This window comes from Hoplias malabaricus, chromosome 6 (assembly GCF_029633855.1).
Source record: "Hoplias malabaricus isolate fHopMal1 chromosome 6, fHopMal1.hap1, whole genome shotgun sequence".
In the NCBI taxonomy this organism is placed as follows: domain Eukaryota; kingdom Metazoa; phylum Chordata; class Actinopteri; order Characiformes; family Erythrinidae; genus Hoplias; species Hoplias malabaricus.
Window position 1 is genome coordinate 2,216,254 of NC_089805.1, and position 27,439 is coordinate 2,243,692.

The 27,439-nt window shown below is 40.9% G+C and overlaps 1 protein-coding gene, 1 long non-coding RNA gene and 1 pseudogene across 2 annotated transcripts; 1 reads left to right on the plus strand and 2 right to left on the minus strand.

Annotated features, from left to right (window-relative positions):
* Nucleotides 1-5,207: 5,207 nt before the first annotated feature.
* On the minus strand, nt 5,208-10,864 carry LOC136699390 (uncharacterized). The gene is made up of 3 exons (XM_066674087.1): nt 10,734-10,864; nt 8,524-8,811; nt 5,208-6,721 (listed from the first exon to the last, which is right to left on the minus strand). Exons 1-3 carry the CDS (start codon nt 10,744-10,746, stop codon nt 5,208-5,210), a joined length of 1,815 nt encoding a protein of 604 aa, XP_066530184.1. The 5' UTR covers nt 10,747-10,864.
* A 5,858-nt stretch (nt 10,865-16,722) lies between these two features.
* Nucleotides 16,723-18,045, minus strand: LOC136700304 (uncharacterized). Its single transcript, XR_010803713.1, has 3 exons — nt 17,608-18,045; nt 17,328-17,449; nt 16,723-17,197 (listed from the first exon to the last, which is right to left on the minus strand). It is a non-coding gene; the product is annotated as an uncharacterized lncRNA (long non-coding RNA).
* A 1,535-nt stretch (nt 18,046-19,580) lies between these two features.
* Nucleotides 19,581-21,259, plus strand: LOC136699391 (nicotinamide/nicotinic acid mononucleotide adenylyltransferase 3-like; annotated as a pseudogene).
* The last annotated feature ends 6,180 nt before the right edge of the window (nt 21,260-27,439 follow it).

Sequence of the window (27,439 nt, forward strand, 5' to 3'; positions counted from 1 at the left end):
AGCCGCTCCCGTTACATTAGTGAGACCAGGCGACGTCGACCAATCACAGGGCTCTCTGCGCCGTGGTCTGATAGTACGTCGATGGGCAGAGCAGAGCCGTGTGCTCGCCCCCGGCCGATGCCTCCTCCCACACAACTGTCTGTGAACGGCGGGGCTCATGTATATGCAACGAGGGTAGGTAAGGGTCATATGAATATTCATACTCGGTAGTGTAGACGCCGCTTTGTTTTGTAGGAGTTGCGTCACCGTCACCTCACACGGTTCCAAAGCAAACTTTGTTTTATAAAAACATTTACAACTCTTAATGTTCAAAAACCTGTATACCACGAGTTATATATTTTGTGAAAATGAAACAAGCATACAACAAAACCCCTAAATCTCCAAAACTACCTGTACACACAAAAAAACCGTGAGATTTAGGGGTTAATAAATAAATAAATAAATAAAATATTAGCGTGAAATATATTCTTATAAATGAGCTTTAGAAAACCAAGAAATATCAGCACTTTAATATCATTAACATCACCTTCAGGGGAGGAACGAGGGGGTGGTTTATGTGGCTTAAGCCTCAAAAGATTTGCCAAAAGCAGTTATAACAAAATCCTAATAAATAAAAAATAAAAATTCTCTAATTGGACTGGTAAAATCATTCATTCATTCACTCATTATCTGTAACCCTTATCCAGTTCAGGGTCGAGGTGGGTCCAGAGCCTACCTGGAAACATTGGGCGCAAGGCGGGAATACACCCTGGAGGGGGCGCCAGTCCTTCACAGGGCAACACAGACACACACACACACACACACACACACACACACACACACACACACATTGACTCACTCACACACTCCTATGGACACTTTTGAGTCACCAATCAACCTAGTAACTTTTAGTTTTTGGGCTGTGGGAGGAAACCAGAGCACCCGGAGGAAACCCACGCAGACACAGGGAGAACACACTATACCCCTCACAGACAGTCACCCGGAGGAAACCCACACAGACAGAGAGAACACACTATACCCCTCACAGACAGTCACCCGGAGGAAACCCACGCAGACACAGGGAGAACACACTATACCCCTCACAGACAGTCACCCGGAGGAAAACCACGCAGACACAGGGAGAACACACCACACTCCTCACAGACAGTCACCCGGAGGAAACCCACGCAGACACAGGGAGAACACACCTCACTCCTCACAGACAGTCACCCGGAGGAAACCCACGCAGACACAGGGAGAACACACCACACTCCTCACAGACAGTCACCCGGAGGAAACCCACACAGACAGAGAGAACACACCACACTCCTCACAGTCACCCAGAGGAAACCCACACGGACACAGGGAGAACACACGTCACTCCTCACAGACAGTCACCCGGAGGAAACCCACGCAGACACAGAGAGAACACGCCACACTCCTCACAGACAGTCACCTGGAGCGGCAATCGAACACACAACCTCCAGGTCCCTGGAGCTGTGTGACTGTGACACTACCTGCTGCGCCATCGTGCCGCCCCTGGTAAAATCAGTGTTAGAAAAAAAAAAACGTTAACACCTTATTATTATTAACGACTGATTTAAAAACAATTATAATAAACACTATGGCAACCCTGTCGTTCACCTCATTAAACAAGCACATGTCAATTAGAGAAGTATAAGGACAGCAGCACTAAGTTATGGAAAAGAGGAACAGTTTTCTGGAATGATAGAGCTCCAGCCAATGCCTTTGGCATGAGTTGGAGTGGTATTATAAATCAAAAACATGTCATCCAACATCTGTGTTATAATTAAGGCACTTGGGGCCAAATGCAATCCAGTTTTTCTAAAATGTTCTAAACACCCCTCCATAAAAATATAGAGATGAATTTACTGTAATGGTGGAGAAAGGTGGCAGAAAGTGTTACCCTTCAAAATAATATCATTTCACACTCATATTTCCAAAGCAAGACTTTATTGATATCAGCAGGGTCCTCTGTCAGAGGCAAATACAAACATCCCCATCAGAAGGCACATCAACACATCTGTGTCTTATCGATTTATTTAATCAAAGCAAATATTCTTTGTACTAGCATTCTGGTCATTTGAAACATTGCTAAAATGTACAACCTGTTCTGCACTAGAGTATTTTGGTGAAACTATATAAATGATAAAACCTTTCATACTGGAACACATGCACATCCTAGTTCTCATGGAAACAAAAAAAAAAAAAACCCAAAAAACAAACTGTTAAGTGTGTAGTAGTTTTGTATACTTCAAACAACGCACTGTCAGAAAAAAACTGTCACTTGTGGTGGTAGCCTCAAGGACACTTCTTACGTACCTCTAATTAAGGAATGTAATTGTGCTATATTTTATTTTAATAAGAGATTTGTTGATTTTATATGCCCCATTTCATCTCAAGTCTTATGTTCTTTATGCTGTTTTACAGTTCTTTAATGAAAGATTACAAATATTCACCTCTCCTCATGGAGAAGAAAATGTAATGTACCTTTAGGGAACACAACTGAACTTTAAAACCACTGTTGTACCTTTAAAAGGTACATTTACACTCTTTGTGCTTTTAGTGACCAATAAATGTACCTCTACTGTACCTTTTTACTGTGTGAACCCTTACAGAGATGAACCCAAATGCCTTGATGTGAAGAAGAAGTGACGGAAACTCCACAGAAAAGAGCACCACATCTTTTTAAAGCTTATAGTTTGAGAGTTTAAGAAACATCAAACTACCACATGAACAGCCTGTATATCTATACAGTGTCCACTTCCTGTCCTCCATGTTCCTACATATACTTATCTGACATTCTATCAGAAACACCACTGATGAGGTGGTACTAGTCAGGTGTATCTAACAAACATGCAGTTCTGTTTATAAATGTCAAGCAAATAACCAAACAATCTTTGCAAGTGTAAAGTGTACTGGCTGTAACCACAAAAGTGCAAAGAACTATACAATCAAACAGCACTGCAAATATCAGTCCTCCTAACTGTGCTTATGTTTAATAAGTAAACATTACAGATGTACAAATACCAGATTTAATCTGGTATTTTAGCACAAGATTATTGACTGAATAAACATTGTGGTAATATAAATCAGGTTGATCAAAATCATTGACATTTTTCTTCCTTTCTCCAACAATTTTTGAATAAATAACCTGTTAAACTTAAAGGCTAAGCACCACTTAATGGACCTCCATGAATATTCCACATTATTGTAGTTACTGACAGATATAAGTATGAATTAAAATGAAAATAGCTGCTTAATTTGCTTTAAAACTGACAATTTTATTAAATTGACAGAAAAACCCGAGCTCGCTACGGAAATTCTTGAACGCAACCGTGACGTCACCGGTGGACAACAGCTGAACAACGCCGCGGTAAAACACCGTTATGACTGACTGTTTTGACAGTATCTAGCTAAATAACCAACATTATTCATGACAATAGCCTAGCAATAAGCTAAACTCAAATGTAGAGGTACCGTTATTCTTGTAAATGTGATCGAAGTCGAACTCGAATTCATCCGACACTATAAACCTCCGTAATGCAGCTACGTAGCCGAGTATAATCTGAGCCACCGAGTTTAGCAAGTCAAGCTAACGTTAACTAACACCAACTAAAACAGGCGAAGTGAGTGTCCTTACCCTGTTTACCTCCATGTTACAGAGGCTCTTGAACACCTTTCGTTGGTGTCCTTACATGCCCATATTGTTGGAAAAGCGCCAGTGAAATGAGCTACAGATAACGGAGTGAGCGGATGGTCCTTTCCAAAGTGCCCGTTTAAAGTGGACAAATTTAGTCCATTTTCTGGATATTTTGGGATTTTGGGCCATTTGTTCACAGATGTCCCACTGTACATTGAATGATTGCAGCCAAAAACAACACACCTTTTCGTCATTCTGCATTAAATTAAGTGCAGCTTCTAGAGTTGTTGTCCACCATCTACGTCACAGGCAAGACGCCTATTAGAGTTATTAGACAACTGTCTTTTAAACCTTATTCGTTCAATTAGTAAGAAATAACATGTTTTCTGACTATCAATAAACACAAGTTAGGAACTCAAATTCCACTGTATTTATTTGTTTGACACTTTCATAGAGCTGCTGCTTAGCCTTTAAGTTAACCCATAAAACCTCAAGGACCTTTCATCGGGTTATGACTATTCTCATTATTCATCTTTGTAACTACAGAGTAATTTCAAAACAGATACTGAGTAATTAACAGTAAGCTGTATATTTAACAATGAATAATTAAGTATTTAATAACAAAATGATTAATTACTTTAACAACATTTCTAAATCATAAGCTCTGTGATTTATTTGCTTGCGGTTTAATGAGTTTAAGCTTGGACTGGAGTTAGAAAGCCATTATTTTCAAGTAAATGCAATGCAGTTGGCGATAAGCAAAAACATTGCATTCCAGCATCAGTTTGTGGTTTTCCACTGCATGGCACCTACTCAACTCAGCTTGGCTTTACTCAGAATTTGTGCTCTTACATTAGGCATTTTTAGTACCCGTTCGCTCATGGTTCCAAAGGAGCCAAGCACGGGACTAAACGTGATGGGTAACACTGTTTAGCGTGCTGATTGGCCAGAGAGACTTATCAATCATGACATCGCAAACAAGCCAATTGTAAAATCTCCAAGCCACAGCAGAGATTGCATTTGTTTTTATCCAACTAACAATGACAGCTTCTATAATTACACCGTGGACCTTGGAAGAAAATCAAATGCTGCTTGGATTGGTGGCTGGCAAAAGGATTCAGAGAGAGTTGGGCAGTGCAACAAGGAAGGAAAAAAATCAACAACACTTGAATAAATGATGAGTAAACAATGCGTAACATACCCATTGCCGTTTGTTGTGGTTTCCAAAGCTCGCAGTTGCCGTTGAGACAGTGTTTTGCAACATCACCAGCTACATTTTGAGGTGGTAGAGCTGTGCTAAAGGAAAAGCTACGAGGGACCAGGGAAATCAAGCGAGTAGGCACCATGAAATGGAAAATTGACATATTTTGATGATTTTTTTAAGCATAATATATAAACTCCAGCTACACTTTGCATTGTCCTAAAATTTCAGAATCAACAGGCGAATAGAAATACTACAAAAATACTCTGGAAAAAAATTTACCTCCAAAATATATGATATGATAATATATGATCATAACCACTCAAAGTGCTCCCAGGCTAAAGCTAAGTTTATAACAGTCCTTCATTTGTTCCAGTAGATCTCATAGGAGTGCCTCTCTGTGTTATCACTTGCTGATCGAACCTTTTCCTTCACCACCTTTACCACAAGTCCTCCAGCCACCACGATTCCTGCAACTGCCTTCCCAATCTCTGTCAACGTCGTTACAATCCGTGCTGTGGTTCCCACCGTGTTAAAAGCACCCGTAAGCCCACTGCTAGCAGCTAAACCGCCCTGACCATTGCATGCAGCACCCCCTATTGCCTGTACAGCACCTCCCACAGCGCCCCCTGTAGCCGCTGCCTCTGGTACAGACACAGCCCCCACTGCCTGCAGAGCCCCTCCTACAGCCCCCGCAGTGGTTACTGCCTGTGGTGCAGCAACAGCTGTAGCTTCAGCTCCAATCAACGCAGCCCCCATTACTGTTCCTGCCCCCAAAGCTCCACCCACTCCTGCAGCCACACCCACCACTGTAGCCCCCACTGTGCTCACCTGTCCCAGGGCATCCAGTGCAGCCTCCCTAGGCCCAGCTGCTTCTGCCCCAGCTAGAGCCCCCATAGATCCCCCCAGAACCCCTCCAGTAGCAGCCCCTACAGCTACTGCTGTTTTTCCAGTCGCTGCAGCTACAATAGCACCAAGAGCTTTACCTACACCGCTTCCTGCCACAGATACCCCAACCAACCCCACTGAATTCCCCACCATTGAAGCTCCCGCTGCCATAGCGAGAGGGGCAGCGGCTCCAAAAACAGCCCCCACTGCCATTCCTGTTGCTCCAGCTGCCACTAACACTTTCACTTGGTCTAGAACCTTCTGAGACAGAGCTGCTTCTCTGCGGAAGCGGCTAACTGCTAGTTGGAGTGAGTGGTGCCTGCCTCCTTTTTTCTTCTCTCTCTCCCACCATTTCACACCTCTATCCTGCACTTCACTCATTCTCCCTTCCCTTTGTTTCTCCTCCTTATCGCCCACATCCTGTCTGCTCTCCAAATCCCTCTTTCTCAGTCCTTCCTCTTGGTTCATCCTCCTTCTTTTAGGTAAAGCTAACCCTCCACTGGCACTGTCCATTTCTTCTTGTCCTTCTCCTTCTCCTCGTTCTCTCATCAGCCTCTTCTCTTCCTCTCGGATGACAAGCTCAGCCTGCTGGAACATGGCACTAGTGTAGAACTGTCCTCCATTTTCTTCCACCATCTTCTCTACTTTTCTTATCAGTGTCTTCACCTGCTTTCTGTTTCCCGGTTCCTTGTTGTTTAGAACATGATATCGCTCATCGCAAGTCTGGAGTAAAGCCTTCAGTTGCTCTGGGCCTTCTTCCTGACCTAGAAAGTTCTCTATCCCACCTCTGCTGTCCTCTAAGTCATCTCCTCGGGTGAAAAGAACCACCGTGTGGTGCTGTAGAGCCCGTTCTCCAAACACCCGCACCATCTGTAGGGCGGCTTGATTCTCGTCCTCTGTGTAGCGACCCAAGGGGAGAACGAGCAGGAAGGCGTGAGGTCCAGGAGCACTCAGCGCCACACATTTGGCAATTTCAGAATTAACTACACCTTCAAAGACAAAAACAGGATACTGCAATTATTTCTGCACTTAATCACTGCTACATGGCCTTACAAAATATTCAATATACTCAACATTTAATATGACATATGTTTTTAATCTTAAATGCAGTAAAACAGTAAAACAAAATGTTATTAGTAGTGATTGTGTTCTCATTTGTCCTCACTACCTTATATTCCATAAAAAACAAATTCCACTGGGACTCAAAAGATGAAAATTACAAAAGTGAAACCAAGATGTGCTTCTAGATAAATCTTCAGTACTTTACATTGAGACATCAAGTGCCACCATAATGGATATTGTAATATTCATTTTCAAGGGCTTAACACATGGAGACACAGATTAAAATCTCAGATGTACAATAAGATGAACCACAGACAGATAGATATATAGATGGACAGAGAGGTAGATAGATAAGAGGTTTACAAACGTAAATGATAATGAAAAATTATATAAATATGCATACCCTATATAGAATTAAAAATGGTATTGTTAAAATACAAGCTGCTAGTCTGGCTAACTACTGATATAATCTTATTGCTATTTTATGTGTAGCTGATATTGAAAAATTAAATAAAAATGCATATCCTATATAATAACAAAATGAGATATTAAAATACAGGTAGGGGTCGCAGTTACACAGTTCTAGGGACCTGGAGGTTATAGGTTCAAGTCCCACTCCGGGTGACTGTCTGTGAGGAGTGTGGTGTGTTCTCCCTGTGTCTGCGTGGGTTTCCTCCGGGTGACTGTCTGTGAGGAGTGTGGTGTGTTCTCTCTGTGTCTGCGTGGGTTTCCTCCGGGTGACTGTCTGTGAGGAGTGTCGTGTGTTCTCTCTGTGTCTGCGTGGGTTTCCTACAGGTGACCGTCTGTGAGGAGTGTGGTGTGTTCTCTCTGTGTCTGTGTGGGTTTCCTCCAGGTGACCGTCTGTGAGGAGTGTGGTGTGTTCTCCCTGTGTCTGTGTGGGTTTCCTCCGGGTGACTGTCTGTGAGGAGTGTGGTGTGTTCTCCCTGTGTCTGTGTGGGTTTCCTCCAGGTGACCGTCTGTGAGGAGTGTGGTGTGTTCTCCCTGTGTCTGAATGGGTTTCCTCCAGGTGACTGTCTGTGAGGAGCGTGGTGTGTTCTCTCTGTGTCTGTGTAGGTTTCCTCCGGGTGATTGTCTGTGAGGAGTGTGGTGTGTTCACTGTGTCTGTGTGGGTTTCCTCCAGGTGATTGTCTGTGAGGAGTGTGGTGTGTTCTCCCTGTGTCTGCGTGGGTTTCCTCCAAGTGCTCCGGTTTCCTCCCACAGTCCAAAAATACGTTGGTAGGTGGATTGGTGACTCAAACTTGTCCATAGGTGTGTGTGTGTGTTGCCCTGTGAAGGAGTGGTGCCCCCTCCAGGGTGTGTTCCTGCCTTGTGCCCAGTGATTCCGGGTAAGGTCTAGACCCACCGTGACCCTGAACTGGATAAGCCGTTACTTTATGTAACTGTCAAAAAATTTACAGCATGCAACTAGTTGCTCTGTACAAAGTCACCCTAAATAAGTTAAAATATGAAGTCAGAGATTTTAATTCCTAATTTCTGATCAATTTGACTGTGATTTTATTTAAACCAAACAATTAATTAAATTAAATTAAAATGCTGGCTTACATGGATACTTTAAATACCCACTAACACCTGTGATTGTTCTGCATGCCCACAGTAGCCACTAATATACCTTGCGACTAGGTCCTTCCTACTGGAATGTCAGTACGGCAAAAGTCAACAATGAGATACTGATTAAGAAATGACTACACAGCCCTGATTTGAAACAGACCTGCATCCAAGCGAGTGTCTCCAAAACCCGGCATGTCCACCACCACCACTCTCTTTCTCCTGCTGGAGCCTTCCTCATCCTGAGAAAGTTCAGCAGTGGCCTGCTCACACACTCGCGTCACTGAGCTTGGCCTCAACTCAGACAGGAAGTGACATCGCCCCAAGATGGTGTTCCCTGAAGCACTCTTTCCTGAGCCGGTCCGTCCAATCAGCACAAGCCTAAGTTCCTCCTCTTTCTCATCCTCAATCTGTCCCTGTGCTTCATCATAACCACTCCCACTGGGCTTCTCTGTGAAAAATATGGAAAAATAAATATAAAAATAATAATATTTTTGAAGGAATTCTTCAGGTAACCATATTTATCTGTATTCTTTCATTAAACAATGTCTATCTAAAAAATAATTCAATACATTTTAGCTTGTAGATGCTTGCGCTAGAAATTTTAAATGAAATACACAATATGGCCAAAAATTTGTAAAAACTTGCTCATCCCATATGTTTACAATTAAAGGTATTACTGGGTAATTTGCCTGTCTTTACTGCAGTAACAGCTTCTACACTTCTGGGATGGCTTTATACAAAAAGTTGTATAAGGGATTTCTGTATAAACTGGTATGTTGACACATTAACATTATAGAGGCTAGGTACCGATGAAGCTCTAAATCACAACCACCAGTTTAACTCAAAGGGATTGAGCAGTGCTTCATTACTCCACGGAAAACAGTTGATCCTCAGTCCAATGGCTACTGATAGGACCCTTTAACCCACACTTGGCATTGCACCTGTTGAACTTGAGTGCTTCTGCTACAGAAAATATGGAGCTCTATGGAGACTATACAAGATGTGCATGCACAAAGAACATTTAAGTCCGTAATGAGCGAGCCTTAAAGTGTCTTTAACCTTGGTACAGACAGTGCACTTCATTCATGTACATATTTGAATCAAGTACATTCAATGCAACATTTTAAGTGCAAACAAATCTAAGATTTTAAAAACAGTGGAAATCAAGATTTGTTTATTTGTATAAATATTCATTTATAAACATAGTTAACATGGCCATAGTGTGTATTTTATATGGCAGAAGATGCATTAGGAGCAAAATAAGTAGTCTATGGTTTGGCTGCTTTGAAACTGGAGGATTCCCAAAGCACACTCCAATAGATGACAACCAGGGTTTCTTACATAATAAACCAAAGACACCAGTTCTGTTCATTCACAGAGCCGGGGGTTTGGGCGAACGGTGGATGGGACGATCTTATACAGATCCACACACGATGAATGATGGTGAAAGTGCAGAGCTACGGCTGAGCCAACTTTAGATTAGATTAGATTTGATTCAACTTTATTGTCATTGTGCAGAGTACAAGTACAGGGCCAATGAAATGTAGTTAGCATCTAATCAGAAGTGCAATATATAACATTATTTACATAATTTACATAAAGTGTAGTTGTGATGTGCCATTGTGATTATGGAAATTAAAAGTAACCATATATACATGCACATATGACTTTAGGGGCTTTTTTTTTGTCTTGAAAAATTACTTCTAAATATGTGATATTGATGATTAGAAATATTTTTGTAGGGTTTTATTTGATGACAAAAGGGAGGAATTTATTAGGAATGCTAATGTCCAACATTCAACATGGAAAAACAACACTGATTAAATACTAGCTAACTTTAGGAATGTTCACTTTTGGGTAATTAAAGGTCCTTCTTTCTGGGTGATTAACAAACAGAATAACCAATATAAATATCACAAAAAATAGTATATAATGTTTTATATAGACCAATGTTTAAGGGCTTAATCAAGCAGGGCTTTCAGCTCTAACTTACATAGTAAATATCTGCAATAGTGAATAACAAAAATAGATACACTGAGTATTAATGGTATTAGTAACTTTAACATATACATTAATCAACATGAAACAATAGATAAACAAGATCTAAACTCGTACAGCATTAAGCTACTCTTAATTAAACAGCAGTGCTCTAAATATAACGAAGGTTAGCGACAGCTCACAAAATGGCAGACTGCACTGTAACCAACGGTTTGTGATTTCAACAAAGAACACCGCTAACTCAGCGAGCTAATGTTATCTAACCACAGACGTCCTTTCGCTAACAAAACAAGCTAAATGTGGCTGAACGAGCTAACTTTAGCTGTCTGAGCTTAATGCAGCAAAAGATAAAATATTGTTTTATGTTCCTACCTGATCCATCCATGACGGAGAACTGAACTTACACCCACATCAGAGACCCGCTGGACACTGGGCAGTGTTTCCCTCTGTTATTATGTCTGTTTTGAAACAGTGTGTGTGTGTGTGTGTGTGTGCACTGTCTGATCAAATGTCACTAACACATGCGCGCCACACACACACACACACACACACAGAGAGAGAGAGAGAGAGAGAGAGAGAGCGAGAGTAAGGTCTTGGCGCCACCTGCTGGTCTGGTTAAACAATAGCAGTAGTGAACCCATCCTTTTTGAGAAGGGTATCTCTGCAGGCCTGAGGCAGCTCCAAGTGGGCGCGGAAGAACATTTAAAGCACGACTCAAACAAGAGATATGTAGTTGGCATAAAGGCTCTGGAGATGGCCCAGAGGCTAAAGAACCCTTTTTATTTGTTTTTAAAAACAGGGCTGATATGGAGCTGTTTCTAAAAGCTTGTGTTGATGAGCAGGGTCTCAGGGTCAATGCGATGTTTGTGGTTACGCCATGCCCCTCACCCCAGAATTTTTAAGGCATGTAAACTGGACTGTAGCTGGCCCCTCACCTCAATTCTTAAGGCACAGATACAGACTGCAGGGCCCCTTATACACCACAGTTCAGACAGTGTGTATAGTTTGATACTTTTAGAAACCTAGGCTGGTTCACTGTGACGTCCTGCTCTGTGTAAAATGCCCTGCACAAAATAGGTCTCCTAGTTATTTTCTTTCTTCTAACACATTTCCATAACTAATGCAGCTCAGATTGCTCTGTTTGAGCAGTGTTTGAAGTGTAAGAGAATGTCAGTGAGTTTGGGACGTTGTGTTTGATTATTGTGTGTTTTGTCGTACAGCTGTGTGCCTGGTGACCATGTAACAACTGTTCTGTGTTCAGTGTTAATATTGTACCTTGTAAACATTGAGTACATTATATGGAGCCTTATGTGATTCACAGACGTGTCTGTGGTTGGATTAATGTGTGAAATTCTTGCAATAAATAAAGAGAATAACCATTTAACTGAGACCACACTGAGAATGATAATGTTTACTCACATATAGCTTACTACTCACTTCCTAACAAGACACATGACAGTAAACATGGGTTCATCAGCACAGCTCAGTGCTGGGGGGCTGTATATTCCTCGCCTGGCGTTAGGTTCATGTTTCTCTACTCCACAGAATCCAGTTCTATTGTCAGTGTTTCTCTACAGCAGCGGTCCCCAACCTTTTTTGCACCACGGACCGGTTTCATGTAAGACAATATTTTCACGGACCGGTTTCATATGCTCAGGCCTTGCTCGATAATCGTTAATGACGTAATCAAATAATAAATCATCCGCAGTGGTCTTATGTCAAATGCAAACATCAACACACAATAAACAACCTTTTGTTCATACATTAATAATCAACAACATCTCTGTAAATGAAAATATTTATTTTAGAACGAAAATCCTTTCTAGTAAGAAATAATTATAATAAAAAACTAAACTCGATTCTAGTGACAGTGCTGGTCATTTCTCTAAAAAAGGGTGAACACATCAATCAAATAATAATAATAATAATGTCAATTAGAGAGAGCCCTGAGCTTGTTTCTCTGCAACGAGCCGGTCCCATCTCAGAATAATGAGAGACAGTGACACCCGAAGTGTGTTCCGTACGTTCAGTCTGTTCCGTAGTTTCGTTTTGGTTGCGGTCACAAAGATAGTGGTTGGAAATGGAAGCAGGGCTTTCAATGCGTTTTGGGCGATCTCAGGATTATTCTGCCTCGATTTTAACCCAGAACACTGGCACAGTTGTTGTTTGAAACATACTTTTAAGGCCACCGTCATTTGCAATGTCCAGCAGTTGATCCTCTTTGAAGAATTAAATGTTCTTTTTGGACCGTTCCCAAAGTAATTAAAATTTAGAAGACCTCCAAAGATCCAAAATACAACCTTCCTCCTCAAGGAGGCGTGCTCGTTCCGGAAGTTTCACAAAGACCAGTCGAGTGAAGTTCAAAGCAAATCAAAGTATTTATTTTAATACTGGAACCAGGAGAACTAATACATAAGAAACGCAACCTAGTGCCCTTCCACGCAAAGTTCTGACCTTCCCATCTGACTCCACAGTTTTATACCCCAAATGACGTATACCCTGCTGGCAAGGCGTTTCTGGCTGATTAACATATATTAATATGCATAATAAGACATGTTAGTACTCAGGTTCCTCACGTGCAGGTTTCCCATGCACCTATGACCCCAAAACACTCATCATGCCCTTCTGACTCTGTAGGTTTTATTACCCACACTCCTTTTCTGTCACCAAGATTCAGAGGGGTCACTAATGGACTTAAGGTCACTGAGATGCCCTAAAGTTCAACTCCCCCTTTTGGCTAACAGTTGTAATTTATGTGTTTCCTAAGTACAGAGAGGTCTAAGAATTTAGAAAGGTGTAAACACTGAGTCAGCATGTCAGTTAGTGTGCAGATTGTAAACTGTTTAAATGCATGGTTAAAATACTGGTTAATCATTCATATGAATACAAGGTTTCATACAATGAATATGTAATTATACTTTCTAATTTTAACTAATCATCATTTAAGGATATTTGTCCACTAACACAAAGTAATAAAATTATTTTTCACAACATCTTCTAGCACGGACAGGCTCCATTCACCAGGTTTGTTTACAAATGGGTCGCGGATCCATTCTTTCGCCGTCCGTGGGTTACGCATGTATGACGCGGAATGACGCACAGAAGTCACTTTTTCAAATAAAACATCAACATTTAGACTGATAATCAATAAAAAAAAATCAAACGTTCTGTGCGGCCCGGTACCTAATGGCCCACGGCCCGGTACCGGGTCGCGACCCGGTGGTTGGGGACCGCTGCTCTACAGGGATCAGAAAGGCAGTGTGTGCACGTCTGTGTTAGTAACGTGTGCAACTTAATGTGGAATACATTCATTACAAATTTGTCCTCAAATATTTGTACATATGGTGTATTTCTGAAATAAATTAAACTGAATTAATGAACTGTATTAAAATAATTTGAAGCGCTGTGGTGCAGCAGGTAGTGATGCAGTCACACTGCTCCAGGGACCAGGAGGTTGTGGGTTTGAGCCACACTCTATGTGGCGGTCTGTGAGGAGTTGGTAGGTGGATTGGCGACTCAGTGTGAGTGAATGTGTGTGTGTGTGTCACCCTGTGAGGGACTGGTGTCCAAAAATTTTTCTGCCTTGCACCCAGTGATTCCGGTTAGGCTCTGGACTGGACCCACCGCGACCCTGAATTGGAAAAGCAGTTTCAGACAATGAATGAATGAATGAATGATAGTCCTTCTACAAATTCACTACACAATCCAGGTAATAATAAAGGGAGTCTTTCTGACAGTCTGAGCCAGTGTTATTCCAACTCCGATCCTATTCTATCTGTTCAAACAAACTTGATTCAACTAATTTTGTGAGTAGGGTGTTCCAGGACCTGGTTCTGACGCTAAATCAAAGCGTGTGTGATCCTCTGAACACAAAGAGTAACACATAATACTCTACAACAAGGACATACTTCTATAAAGAATCATTTAAAACCACACAGAGGAACTAGATGAAGTACAGTGAACTTCTCTGAATGTCTGTTTATATTCTTAGTGTTATGTTGAGCCACATTTCCTGAAAGGTTGCACCACTATCTTGGAATTCATTAAACCATAACTACATTACAGCGAACTTCCATCTGATTAAGTTCACCTTGTAGCTACAGGCACTGACTCTAGTGTCATATACACCCACTATGACTGAGGGCTCATGGGAGGTTTACTGAATATTATGATTATTTACTAATGATTAGCACCATTTCTCCCATTGTCCATTAATGGAGAGGAGCTGCTTTAAATATTTATTTGAACAGTGGGCCATAAGTGTTACTTAAGGGTTTACACATTTAAACTGATCCAATACTGTGCTGAGTACAAAACAGATAACACAGTCCTATAGTTCTGATTGTGGACATGAGAGACCTAATGGATTTCATAAGTTTGCAGTTCACCTCATAATCAGATTAACATAATTATATAATTAAAATATCAGAAGTGCTATGTATTTTGTTTTCACTGAAACCTAATGTTTTAAACTATAAACAGTAGAAGGTATCCAGTTCTGTTGGAGAGAAACTATGCCCTTTTTTCAAATCACAAAGACTGCTTTTCTTACATTCGCCTTCCCACAAAACATAGATCGCCCACTTGCTGGTTTCCGCCCACTTGCTGCGTACGCTCCTCCCACTTGCTGGTTTCCGGCCTGCAGAGATATGTAGTTGGTCCTTTTTGAACTAAATGGCTGTAATGTCATGTAAGAAAGCCAATGAAATTTGTTGAGGCACCAGGACTCAAAAAAGGAACCCATCCTACTCTAGTCGACACCAGAGTAAACAAACAAAGATCATTATGAATAAAGGATTATTATAACGAGTGTACAGAGGTATAGTATAACGCCGTGTTATGGATACGTTAAGAACTGTAATAATAAAGTACATTGAGAAGAAGCTTTTCTAATTAAAGCCCGGTCTCATCTCTCATTTGTTGTGTGTGAAGGTGAGCCACTCTGGCACATGGCAGAATTAGATTGTGTTTCAAAATAAAAGTCTCTGTGAATGTAAAATCTGTTGGAGGTGATTATAAATGAGTTATATCCTGTACAGGACAGTAATCTGAGTGGTCCAATGGTGGACCAGCAGTGGTCTACATTCAGTGGTGTGCCAACTTTTTTACACCAGTGGACTGATATGTGCTCGCTGTCTGGGAGCTGCAGCCCTTAGCATTCTGCATAAAACTAACAATAAAGTAGTCATTGTAAAACCTACATTGTTCAAACACAAAAGAAACAAACAGAAAGACCTACATCTTTAAAAAGATAGTAAAAATAAGCATTTATGTTTTCTTAAGAGTCCACTTCATCTGATACCAACCCTAACACTACCTCTTAAATCATACCTTCGTATTTATCCTAAACCTCCATACTGGACTAATTCAACTGGGGTTTACAGCTGAGAAACTGACAAGATTCCTTTGGATCATACAGTATTTTGTTTTCTCCATTCACTGCGACTTTCAAAGTTGCTGGATACAGAAGAAAGTTCTGAACACCTGCTCCTCTCATCTCCTGCCATACTGCTGTGAATGAACTCAGTTTCTTGGCCATGGAGGAAAAAGAGTCAGGAAAGAAACTCAGCACTCAGATATTTCATATTTATATAGGGTGACCAGATCTGAGATGGTGAAAAAGAGGACATGGGTGATGAGCTCTCGCTCTAGCCCCTGTGTGTGTTGCCCTGTGAAGGACTGGTGCCCCCTCCAGGGTGTATTCCCGCCTTGCGCCCAATGATTCCAGGTAGGCTCTGGATCCACCGTGACCCTGAACTGGATAAGCGCTTACAGACAATGAATGAATGAATGTTAACACAACTGAGTAAAACTGTAATCTAGTCGCAGTACGACTCTAAATGAGAACAGTCGGTGCAACCCAGTACCACCTTCCAATGACTGATAGAATTCGTGAAAGTAAAAGTAGCAGTTTGCAGTGGAAAATGTTTAACTTTTATGTCTTTTCAGGGCAATTGTGGTGCTTTCATTTTCTCCAACCTGCACGTACATTCCCACACTTGGTTCTTCTGGAGGTCTGATAATGTACTGCTCTAATCAGAATGATGACTCATTCCTTACAATGCAAGGAAAGTAATTATCAGAATAATTCTCTTAAACTCTGTGGAGCACAGTTGAATGTTCTAACCGTCTTCAGTTGGACGAGTTCTGCTCCATTCCACAGTGCAGAATGTGATCAAAGAGTTTCATTTTCATAAACACAAGACACAAACCTCATTCTGATGAATAAATGTCACAACAGTATTCCACTTACTACATGGTCTTATAACAACGTGGAACAAATATTATGAAGAATTATTGTAACGATTGAGTGGAGTGGAGCCAGGATATCATTTATTTCTATTCTTTTATTACAGCTCTTCATTCTGCTGGAAATGTTCCAGAGCTTCCTCAAGAAAAACTGACTGTAGAAAATGATTATTCGAAGTACAATAAAAAATTAGACCAGTAAAAGTTGACAAATACATCCATGACCATGCAATGTGAAAAGGTTCAAGGGGTATGAACATCTTTATAAGCCACTGTTTATTATAACATACCTTTCATCACACGTATCATACAAAATATTACTGTGACCCTCCCACTTTCTGACCTCCCTTTTCTTCATGAACCTGAAAGGTACTGGGTTAAAGAAAACACATATAGTTATGTAACAACTAGTCAAATGACGTCACTGGTCAGACAACACAATCCCCCTGTAATATGAACCATGGCTCTAAACAGAGGATGATATCAATATTTAATTATTTGTCTTTGAAAACCTATTGAAGGCTGCAATAATGTCTCCTGTTGTGTTGTATGTCTGCGAGTGCATAGGATCTTCGTTCTTCATCAGACTTAAAGAAAAAGAAAGCACACACAACAGTGGACACAGGATTAATATCAATGTAATGTGTGTGTAACAGCGAGTAATATAAATCTAATATTTAATCACAGACATTATTTTTTAATATACAAAGTACACACCAGTCCATAACCACCAGGCATCTTCACCACACACATAATTACAGACTGATGCTCAATACGATAATAGCCAAGTGTCTTGTCGTCCTCCATTTGTTCCGTTCCAAAGACCATCCTCATCTTGTCTAAAAAAGGATTATTCCAGGTAAAGGAAAGTGTAGCTCTCAGAATTTTAAAATGTACACATTTGAGGAATTGTAATTTCTGTTAAATTAGATGTTACAAATGACCTAATTAGATTCTATATGTGTAATAAACAATAAAGCGCTTTGGTCATGCATACCTTTCTCTGGTGCTCCTGGAAATTGTTGTATAAATAACTCCTTTAACTTTCCGACTGTCGTTGCTAGTGCCTCTGATTCTGTCTGAGCCACAGTAATTTTTTTTTTTTCTTTATCAAAATGAACAATGACCTGGAAAACCATTGTATTTTCGTTCACTTCAGCGGCTTATTGTGCGAACGAAAACGAAGACGATTTATCAGCAACAATGACAGACACTTCTCTCTCCGGTCTCATTTTAATGGAGTTTCATTCAATTCCACCCCACGGACGAGCGTCTTATGGGGCGTTCCTTGCAGAAACCTTTAAACCCCCCGGTTACAAACGTACATTCACCGATACAGTTGCAGATTTTTAACGTAACAAAAGAAACCAAAAAATGACGTCCATAACCTTTATTTACTAAACTGTGCTTGCTGAGATTAAGCCAGAAGCGCAGCCGATTATCGCCGTTTTTGCCCCTGCGCCCAGCTCCAGTGTTAGGGACCGTCGCACAATTACTAGAAAAAACGGGTAGCGTAGTGTTAATATCCAAATATTAATCTCTTTCCTTATTGTACCTAATGATGTCACATCAACTTACAAATGTACAGATATTTATTCTTCACACATTACAAGGCTTGTTTTGATGAAAAAATCAGTCATTAATTTTATAACGATTAAAATAACTAAATAAATCTATTAATCTCTCACGTTATTGGACCTAATGATGTCAACCCAACACAGAACAATACAGATATTTATTCTTCACACATTACAAGGCTTGTTACAAGGATTTCTTGTTGTGAAGAGACTGAATGGCACCTGGTGAAGAAAAGCCATAAATAGCAGATATCACCAGGATAAGTGTCTTTTAGCAAGAGAGAAAACTCAAAATGTTTGAAATTAACCTTCAGACTCTTATTTTTTTCAATAGCTCTTATTTTTGCATTTTTCAACAGTTTGTTCCCAGCTGACTTGTGAAATACATCATTACATTTTAAATGTATTTATTTCTGTATTTTTCAGTAAAGGCAGCACGGTGGTGCAGCAGGTAGGTGTCGCAGTCACACAGCTCCAGGGGCCTAGAGGTTGTGGGTTTGATTCCCGCTCCGGGTGACTGTCTGTGAGGAGTGTGGTGTGTTCTCCCTGTGTCTGTGTGGGTTTCCTCCGGGTGACTGTCTGTGAGGAGTGTGGTGTGTTCTCTCTGTGTCTGCGTGGGTTTCCTCCGGGTGACTGTCTGTGAGGAGTGTGGTGTGTTCTCCCTGTGTCTGTGTGGGTTTCCTCCGGGTGACTGTCTGTGAGGAGTGTGGTGTGTTCTCTCTGTGTCTGCGTGGGTTTCCTCCGGGTGACTGTCTGTGAGGAGTGTGGTGTGTTCTCCCTGTGTCTGTGTGGGTTTCCTCTGGGTGACTGTCTGTGAGGAGTGTGGTGTGTTCTCTCTGTGTCTGCGTGGGTTTCCTCCGGGTGACTGTCTGTGAGAGGTGTGGTGTGTTCTCTCTGTGTCTGCGTGGGTTTCCTCCGGGTGACTGTCTGTGAGAGGTGTGGTGTGTTCTCTCTGTGTCTGTGTGGGTTTCCTCCGGGTGACTGTCTGTGAGGAGTGTGGTGTGTTCTCCCTGTGTCTGTGTGGGTTTCCTCCGGGTGACTGTCTGTGAGGGGTGTGGTGTGTTCTCCCTGTGTCTGCGTGGGTTTCCTCCGGGTGACTGTCTGTGAGGGGTGTGGTGTGTTCTCCCTGTGTCTGCGTGGGTTTCCTCCGGGTGACTGTCTGTGAGGGGTGTGGTGTGTTCTCCCTGTGTCTGCGTGGGTTTCCTCCGGGTGACTGTCTGTGAGGGGTGTAGTGTGTTCTCCCTGTGTCTGCGTGGGTTTCCTCCGGGTGACTGTCTGTGAGGGGTGTAGTGTGTTCTCCCTGTGTCTGCGTGGGTTTCCTCCGGGTGACTGTCTGTGAGGGGTGTGGTGTGTTCTCCCTGTGTCTGCATGCCTGCATTAGTGAACTTCAGCTATGTTCAGAGAAGGTTTCACTGTGAAATCTAACAACAACAATGCCATGATGAACAAGAACGTAGGAGTATGTTATTATTATTATTATTTAATATTTTTTCAGAAAATACAATCTGTCTCATTTTCAATTCTGCAGAATACTTTTTGAATGCTAAAGAACTATAATTTCCATCTGTAAATGTCATGTGTATATCTTAAATTCACAGATGAGTGAGAACAATCCTGTAGTTTTAATTATATTTTTTGCAGTGACAGTTGTGCAGATGATTTAATTCTGTGGTGTTTTTCTCTGTCTGTGCCACAGAACAGAACCCGAGTCGTTCTTTTGGCATGTGGGTCGTTTAACCCAATCACTAACATGCACCTACGAATGTTCGAGCTGGCACGGGATCATTTGGAGAGCACTGGAAGATACCAGGTGGAGAAAGGAATTATCTCTCCTGTAGGCGATGGCTACGTGAAGAAGGACCTGATTGCGGCCTGGCATCGGGTAGAAATGGCCAGATTAGCCACGGAGAGCTCTTCCTGGATCACTGTGGATGACTGGGAGAGTCAGCAGTCCGAGTGGGTGGAGACGGCCAAGGTCCTCAGGCACCACCATGAAAAACTACTAAGAGAAAACAACCAGGAAGAGCAGGACACTGTGAAGTCTGAGATGACAACACAGGAGGGAAGTGAAGTAGAATGGGAGAGTGTGTCCCTAGGACACAGCACCGACGTCCCCGAGCTGAAGCTCCTCTGTGGGGCTGATCTTCTGGAGTCCTTTGGTGTGCCGAACCTCTGGATTCCAGAAGACATTGCAGAGATTGTGGGTGTCATCAGCAGGTGCGGCTCTGATGCCGAGTCACTCAGTCAGAGTTGCTCCACCAGCACCGTGAGAACATCCACATCGTCCGAGAGTGGGTGACCAACGACATCTCCTCCTCTCTCATGAGACAAGCTCTCTGCAGGGGCCAGAGCGTCCGGTACCTGCTGCCTGAGTCTGTGGTAGACTACATTCAGGACCGGCACCTCTACAGCAAAAAGCAAGAAGAGAAAACACCCTCACGCCTCAGAGGTACAGCACAGAAATCGTGTACACGACTCAGGACTCAGTCACCGTCACTGAGGATGAGAGTCGGCCAGGCCGATCCACGGGGAACCGAATCCTGCCGTTCAGGTTCCCCAGGATCAAGACCCCAAAACTCAGGTTCAAGGTGAGAGAGATATTTCTGGAGTTGGATTGTAACAGTATGTTATTTCTGACCCTCAGAGTTCAAAGTTATTGAAGTGTCGTTAACTCTTTCTTAAATACAGTTGTTTCACTGCATCTTTTGGGTTGTTGTAATGTTAATTTTAACGTTCTTTTTCAAAGCTATCAAACAGAATTGAACCACTGGCTGTTATCTCTGAGGACTATCTCCAGAACAGACCTGTTCCTGCTGGTAAGTGTACATACACACACAAACACACACAACGTACACACACACAAGCTTAGGATTGGATTAACAGCAGGTAATGATTTCTTTTACCTGGTTTCACTTTTGTAAACTTCTTCACTCTTGTTTTGCAGTGTTTCAGATATCATTTTCCAACCCCTCCCCAGAGACTCCCAGCACTTCCACAGCTGCTGCTGCTGAATCACCGAGAAAGACCCTCTTCTCCAGAATCACTAGGGCTTTCTCTAAATGTTTCAGATAGAGACAAATGCATAAATACACAAGCATGTAAGTACACCTCATACACAAGTCAGAATTCACATTTGACATCCTACATTTACCGGGACAGTTAACAGTTAACTTCAGCTGCTAATTATAGGTTAAACTAGAGTCCCAAAGAAGAGTTGAACAGTGGTTGAAGTGGAAGGATTTCTTTGAGCCAGTTTCCCATTCTAACTTTCTACACTCTTCATGTTTCACAGTTTTTCAGACAGCGTTTTTCTCTGCTCCAATGACTCCCAGTGCGCTCCAGTCCTCTACTGAACCACAGAGAGAGACCCTCCTCTCCAGAGTCACTAGGGCTTTCTCCAAGGGTTTCAGTTAGAGGGAGGAAAAGGCATAAACACAATGCTCTTTCAGCATGTAAGGAATTCAGAATTTATTTATTTATTCAGTTTTGTTTTAAACAGATATAAGCAGCACTTAGTTTAAGATTCATCTATAGTTTTACCTAAAAATCCCAACAATGACACAAAAGTAGTTTGACGTATTAACTTTCTGCACTATTTCTGTTTTGCAGTGTGTTCTTCAGTCTCCCCTCCAGTGGCTTCCTGAGAGAAGGAGGAAGACGATCCTCTCTAGTGTTGTCCAAACGAAGCCAGGGGCGACGGTAGGTAACCTATCCTCCTCTGGTCAATCTACTGACAAATTATTGACAAAAATAAAAAGACCCTATACCATTACATATGTCTGCTGTTATACTCATGTACTGATACAATCACCGTATATATATATAATGTAAGCAACAATGATGATGATATTATTATTACTCTTATTAATAATATTAGTAGAAGTAAGAGTCCATAAAAATGTCAGTGTACAGTGGGCAGCTGATCCAAGGCAAGTGCAAGTAGCTAGAGCATGGGCAGCTGGTCTGAAGCAGGGAGCAGGAGCTCGACAATCATTCAATCAGCGTCCAGATGGACAGGTGGGCAGTCATCCGCTCGGAAAAAGGTAGAGGGATGGAATTCGTTTTGATCTGTTTGGATGAATGTAAAACAGAAAATGTGAACATTTCCAGAGTGTGTCTAATGACTCCGGCAGATCTGACTATGACAGCTTTAACTAAAAGGAGAGAACCAGAAGGACACACAGATGCAGGAGCATCCTGGAACACTGGCATCCCTCTGCTCCACCGTCGACATACCTGAGTGATCGCGTGAAGCGGCGGACGACACCAGCGTCTCAGTTTGCTATAATTCCCTGTGTCCGTAGACCCCTGGATCTGCCGCCTTTATCTATGGGGGAACATTAACTACTGAAAGCTAAACTGAAAAAAAAAGCCTAGATTTGAAGATGTCTGAGTCCTGAACATATTCTGGAAGATCATTCCAGAGTTGGGGGCTTTATAAGAAAAAGTTCTTCCCCCAGCTGAGGCCTTCTGAATTCTGGGAGCTGTTAAAAGTTAAGTACTCTGTGATCTGAGTAATTGAGGCGGCTCGTAATAGGAAATAATGTCTTGCAGGTGTTCAGGAGCGAGCCCAAGTAGAACTTACATTAATAATAGAATTTTGAAATCAATATGGAATTAAACCGTTAAAATCAATTAAAAATCAGCCGCAAAATCTTCCAGAAACATTAGATAAAAATCATACACCAAATATAAACAGTGCTGAAAAAACTAAATATTTAGGTGTGTTTCATGTTTGATTTCGTATTGATCCCAATTCAAATGGAGTAAAGAAATCACAAAAAGATTCATGCCACAAGTGGAGCAACCTGATTGGTCGTTGACTTTGTAACTAGGTTCAAATCCACCTGCTGATTAAGTTGGTGAAGTGACCCATTAGAAGTGTCCTCAGCTGAATTCTTTGTTCTTATTACAATTTTGCCACACTTTATTTCCTGCAGTAAAATTGATCATTTTCCTTATGGAGCAGCTTAAAACCTAGTTGGCCCAAACTGCTAAAGGTGTAATTGTGCTGACATGTGCTTGGACCCTTGGATTGCCGCTTGCGGCTATATTTATAATTTATTATCTTTGTTAAGGCGAGGCATAGAAAATACACACTTTACCTACACACTGTAAAGTTATATTAATCTCAGTCAAGGTATTGAACTCAGCTGTTTAGTGTTGACTCATACAGTTTCTCTCTGTTATTTGTCATTGCCTGGAAACTCCAGTTCATATTCCTTCAGCGCTTATTTAATTACATGGTTCAAAAGTCAGCCTTAGGAGCTTGTTTCCTTCTTTGTTGTAGTTTGCATAGTTTAAAAGTGCTAAAAATAATAAATAAAAAAAATGTAACTGATGACTGGCCATATGAATATTGTAACTAAAGTGTGTTTAGAGTAACAGACACTGTTGCAGTTTGCCCAGGAGATCTGCTTACTAATGCCACAGAACACAGCAACTCAGACAGTCACTTTTCAGACAGTCATAGCTGAGCATAGCTAAAACCTAAATAGAGCTCAGAGGATCCAGGACCCAGAGAACATCGTTCCCTGAACACACACATCCACATAAGAGTAACACACTTGAAACTAATGCAAAGTTGTTGATACTACTGCCCATGGTCTCTCTTTTAGTTCCATCTGTATGTGTTGTGTGTGGCCAGAATTGATGTGTATTTTTGGCTGTAACTGAAAGATTACACACACTGACTATGCCTCCTGATTTATTTGCATTTTACCCATTTTCACTGCAACTGGCTCATGTTAACATGCCCTCTCCAGAGAATAAAACTTTAAGCTAGTGACACAAAGTGAACACAGGTTTCTGTTAGATATCAAATGTGTAGTAATGATGAGTAATAAGTCAAACACAATGCAGTTTGAACATAATCTTTCAATAAACTACAGAAGTGTTTTTTTTTTCAATTGACTGTAGATATACTGTAGCTTTACGGTTAAGTCCTGCTGCTGGATGCAGACTTTTTCTAGGAAGTGACACATGTAACTGAAGTCTCTTGAAGGCGAGGGGTTGCTTATATTAGTGGAGGGGCTCTGTGTTGTGTTTTTCACCTCTCACTCCCTGAAGCATCACTTCATCACTCTGGATCTAACCTCTGCTGGAAGTATAGCAGGTAAGACCTTTTCCAGTTTGTTTAATATCTAGACTGCTGAACAACTAGTACATTACTGTAGTGTACACAATATTCAAGAAAATAAGAAATTAACTAAACAAAAATGTAAATAATTAATAGAATCAAAACAGAAGAATCATATAACCTCCATTTGCCTAAACCACACACTGGAAACTATTATAAAGAAAGTTACAGTGTTTGAAAGTTCCTCTTTTTATAGTTTTTATTGCAATCTGCAGTTTACCAGTGTTTACCAGTTTATTTTAACAGAGTCAGATTTTATTTAATGTTCTAAATTCCTGAAAAACAGAAATATCAAAACAATGTGGATAAATGAAGTGAACACAAACACATCCTGTCTGTTTCAAGATATGTCTTGTCTCTCTCTCACTCTCGCGCTCTCTCAAACACACACACACACATCAATTCTCTTACAGCTCAGTCTAGATATTCCATAAATGACTCCAAAGGCTTTCTGGGATAGTAACTTTAGCAGGAAATGACTGTATAGGGTAAAGTATTAAGAATGGATGTCAGCCTCCAGAACCCACAGCAACAAAATGACACACTAATTAAAGAAAACTGTAAAGACATACAGTAACTTACTGTAAAATCTTCAGAATTAGTTTAGAGTGAAGAATTAAACAGTTTTCACAATGAAATATTTTTTTCTTTTATAAATACTTTTGGACGTATACAATTATTTTAGACATAAATTATATTACTACATTACAGTACATCATTAAAAGGTGTGAGCATTTTTCCTGTGTGCATTTGTGCTACGCTCTCAACAATAAATGTGCTACAAAAGGTTATTTGAGTGATGCCATAGATAAACCACTTTTGGTTCCATAAAGAACATTTGTTTAAGAAATGTGAGTGTGAAGAAACTTTTAAAGGTTTAAAATTCATCACTCAGTCTTAAGGTTCTTTACCCATTTAAACATTTTAGCAACAATGGTTATTTATGGAACCAAACCTGTGTTTTCTACAGCATCGCTTAAAGAACCTTTTAAAGCACCTTTATTTTTTAGAGTATGTACAAAGGGCAGCTCCTCTTCTGTCATTTAAAGTGAAGCATAGTGAGCTCTACACAAGACTTACACTGTGATTTTCTTGTTTCAGATGACTATAAAACAGCACAGATCTTTGGACAATTTATGCATAGCTTCATTCATTTCTATGGATGACATGGTGGCACAGAGGTACAGAAGTCCCTTACTTCAGTAAAAGTACTATTAATGTAGTCAAGAACTGTTAAAGTTTAATCGTTACTGAGGTTTTTTTACTCGAGTAGATGTACATAAATACATGATCCTACATTTAATTCAAGGTAAAAATGACAGAAGTCCATTCTCTACAGAAGGGTATATTGTAATTAGACACATCTAGGGAATACCTTCATTACTGGTTCGAAGACACCCCAAAATGAATGGGAATAAATGGAGAGCTACTCTCAAATGGTCTTCTCATAGTGTTTCCACTCATTTCCTGTGGCACGTGGTGGAAGGCCAAACCCTGGGGCCCTGGGCCAGATTAGTGCACTGAAAGTATCAAACTCTCCTCCAACTTCTGGGCAGAGCATCAGTGGCTTACACTAATCTGAACCAAACCACAGAGGGGAACACTGACAGTAACATGGCCTTCATCCAAGTTCATTCAGGATTTGTCTTTATCTACAGGTTGAAAATGAATGGAGTTTGGATCTTTATCAGCTTTATCATCAGAGCTGCAGTGATACTGCTTTTTCTTCTAACAACAGCAACAACATTTCCTGCAGGACCACCACCAAAAGTAAGCAGATATTTAACAAACAAATGTTACTCCTTTCTTTCTGATTGCTGAGTGCAGATCATTAAGTTTTCCAGTAGCTTCATGGTGTAGAACATACGCCGTTGTGCTTTTTACATAAAACATGTAATTGGATCAGAAGAACTAAGAATTTTTCCTATGTCTGTTTAAGGAAAAAGTGTGACAGATTCTTGTTCAAACCACAACTCAGGTCACTGTCTGTGAGGAGAGTGGTGTTTTACCAAATATGTGCACTATGTAGACCAACAATTACAGGCTGTAGTCCATCTGTAGTTGTGTAATTCTGTTTGCCCACTTTCACACGGTTCTTAAACGGTCAGGACACTGATGTGGTGCTGTGTTAGTGTGTGTTGTTGTTGGCTTGGTAACACTAAATCTGACACAGCAGTACAGATGCATTTTTAAACAGACACACATACCCTGTAGTTCTTGTAGATGTAAGCCTGAGGGAGTGGCTCATCTGTTGCTGGACAGTTTGTGTTGGTCGTCCTCTAGTCTTTCTTCTGTGGGCACAGAGTGCTCTCCACTGTTTCCTTTTATATTGCATCCAAATAATACCTACCAAGGAAGCAGTTGAATTTTTTCATTTAGAGACTGAATTTAAATCATTTTCTAATAAATCAACGTGCAGGCCTCCTATAAGTTGCCCAAAGATTTTAATTATACAGTTAAAAAGTAACTTGTCTCTATGCTCAAATAACCAAACAATTTCATAAACACAAATGCCAAAAATGTATCTGTTATCTGCAGAAATTTTGTGGAAATTCATAATTCACAATCATGAATCAGACGATCAAATCTTTGTTTTTATATTTAAATTAACAAACTGGATTTTTGAACACAATTTCAGGAACCACTGTCCTTTACCTTGAACTGTGAGGAGATTTGTTCTGATGGATGCAGTTATCCAGTTCCAGCCGAACCATTCAGATACCAGAAGGACAAAGACTGTGAACAGGAGTGGTTTACAAAGGTGAGACCTCTATTTACTCTACCTCTGATATATAACACAACATGAATACATTTAATACGAGCAATGGGTAGTGTGTCATTCTCTACTCCTCTGAGAAGGCTTTAGATTTTGGTGAAGAATGCTTTCTCCCATGAGAACTTGGTCTATTTCTTGGCTCACTGTGCAGCATTTTGGCAATGAATAAAAAAAGTATGTGGCTGTCCAAACAATCAATTAATTCCATTCCTGTCAGAGAAGGACCTTCAGTTAAATAAATCTTAATATAAGTCTTATTCAGGGTCATTTCTAATTATTTGCTCAACTCGAGACATTTATGGTGTAAAAAAGCAGCAGGTACTTTTTAAAATTAAAG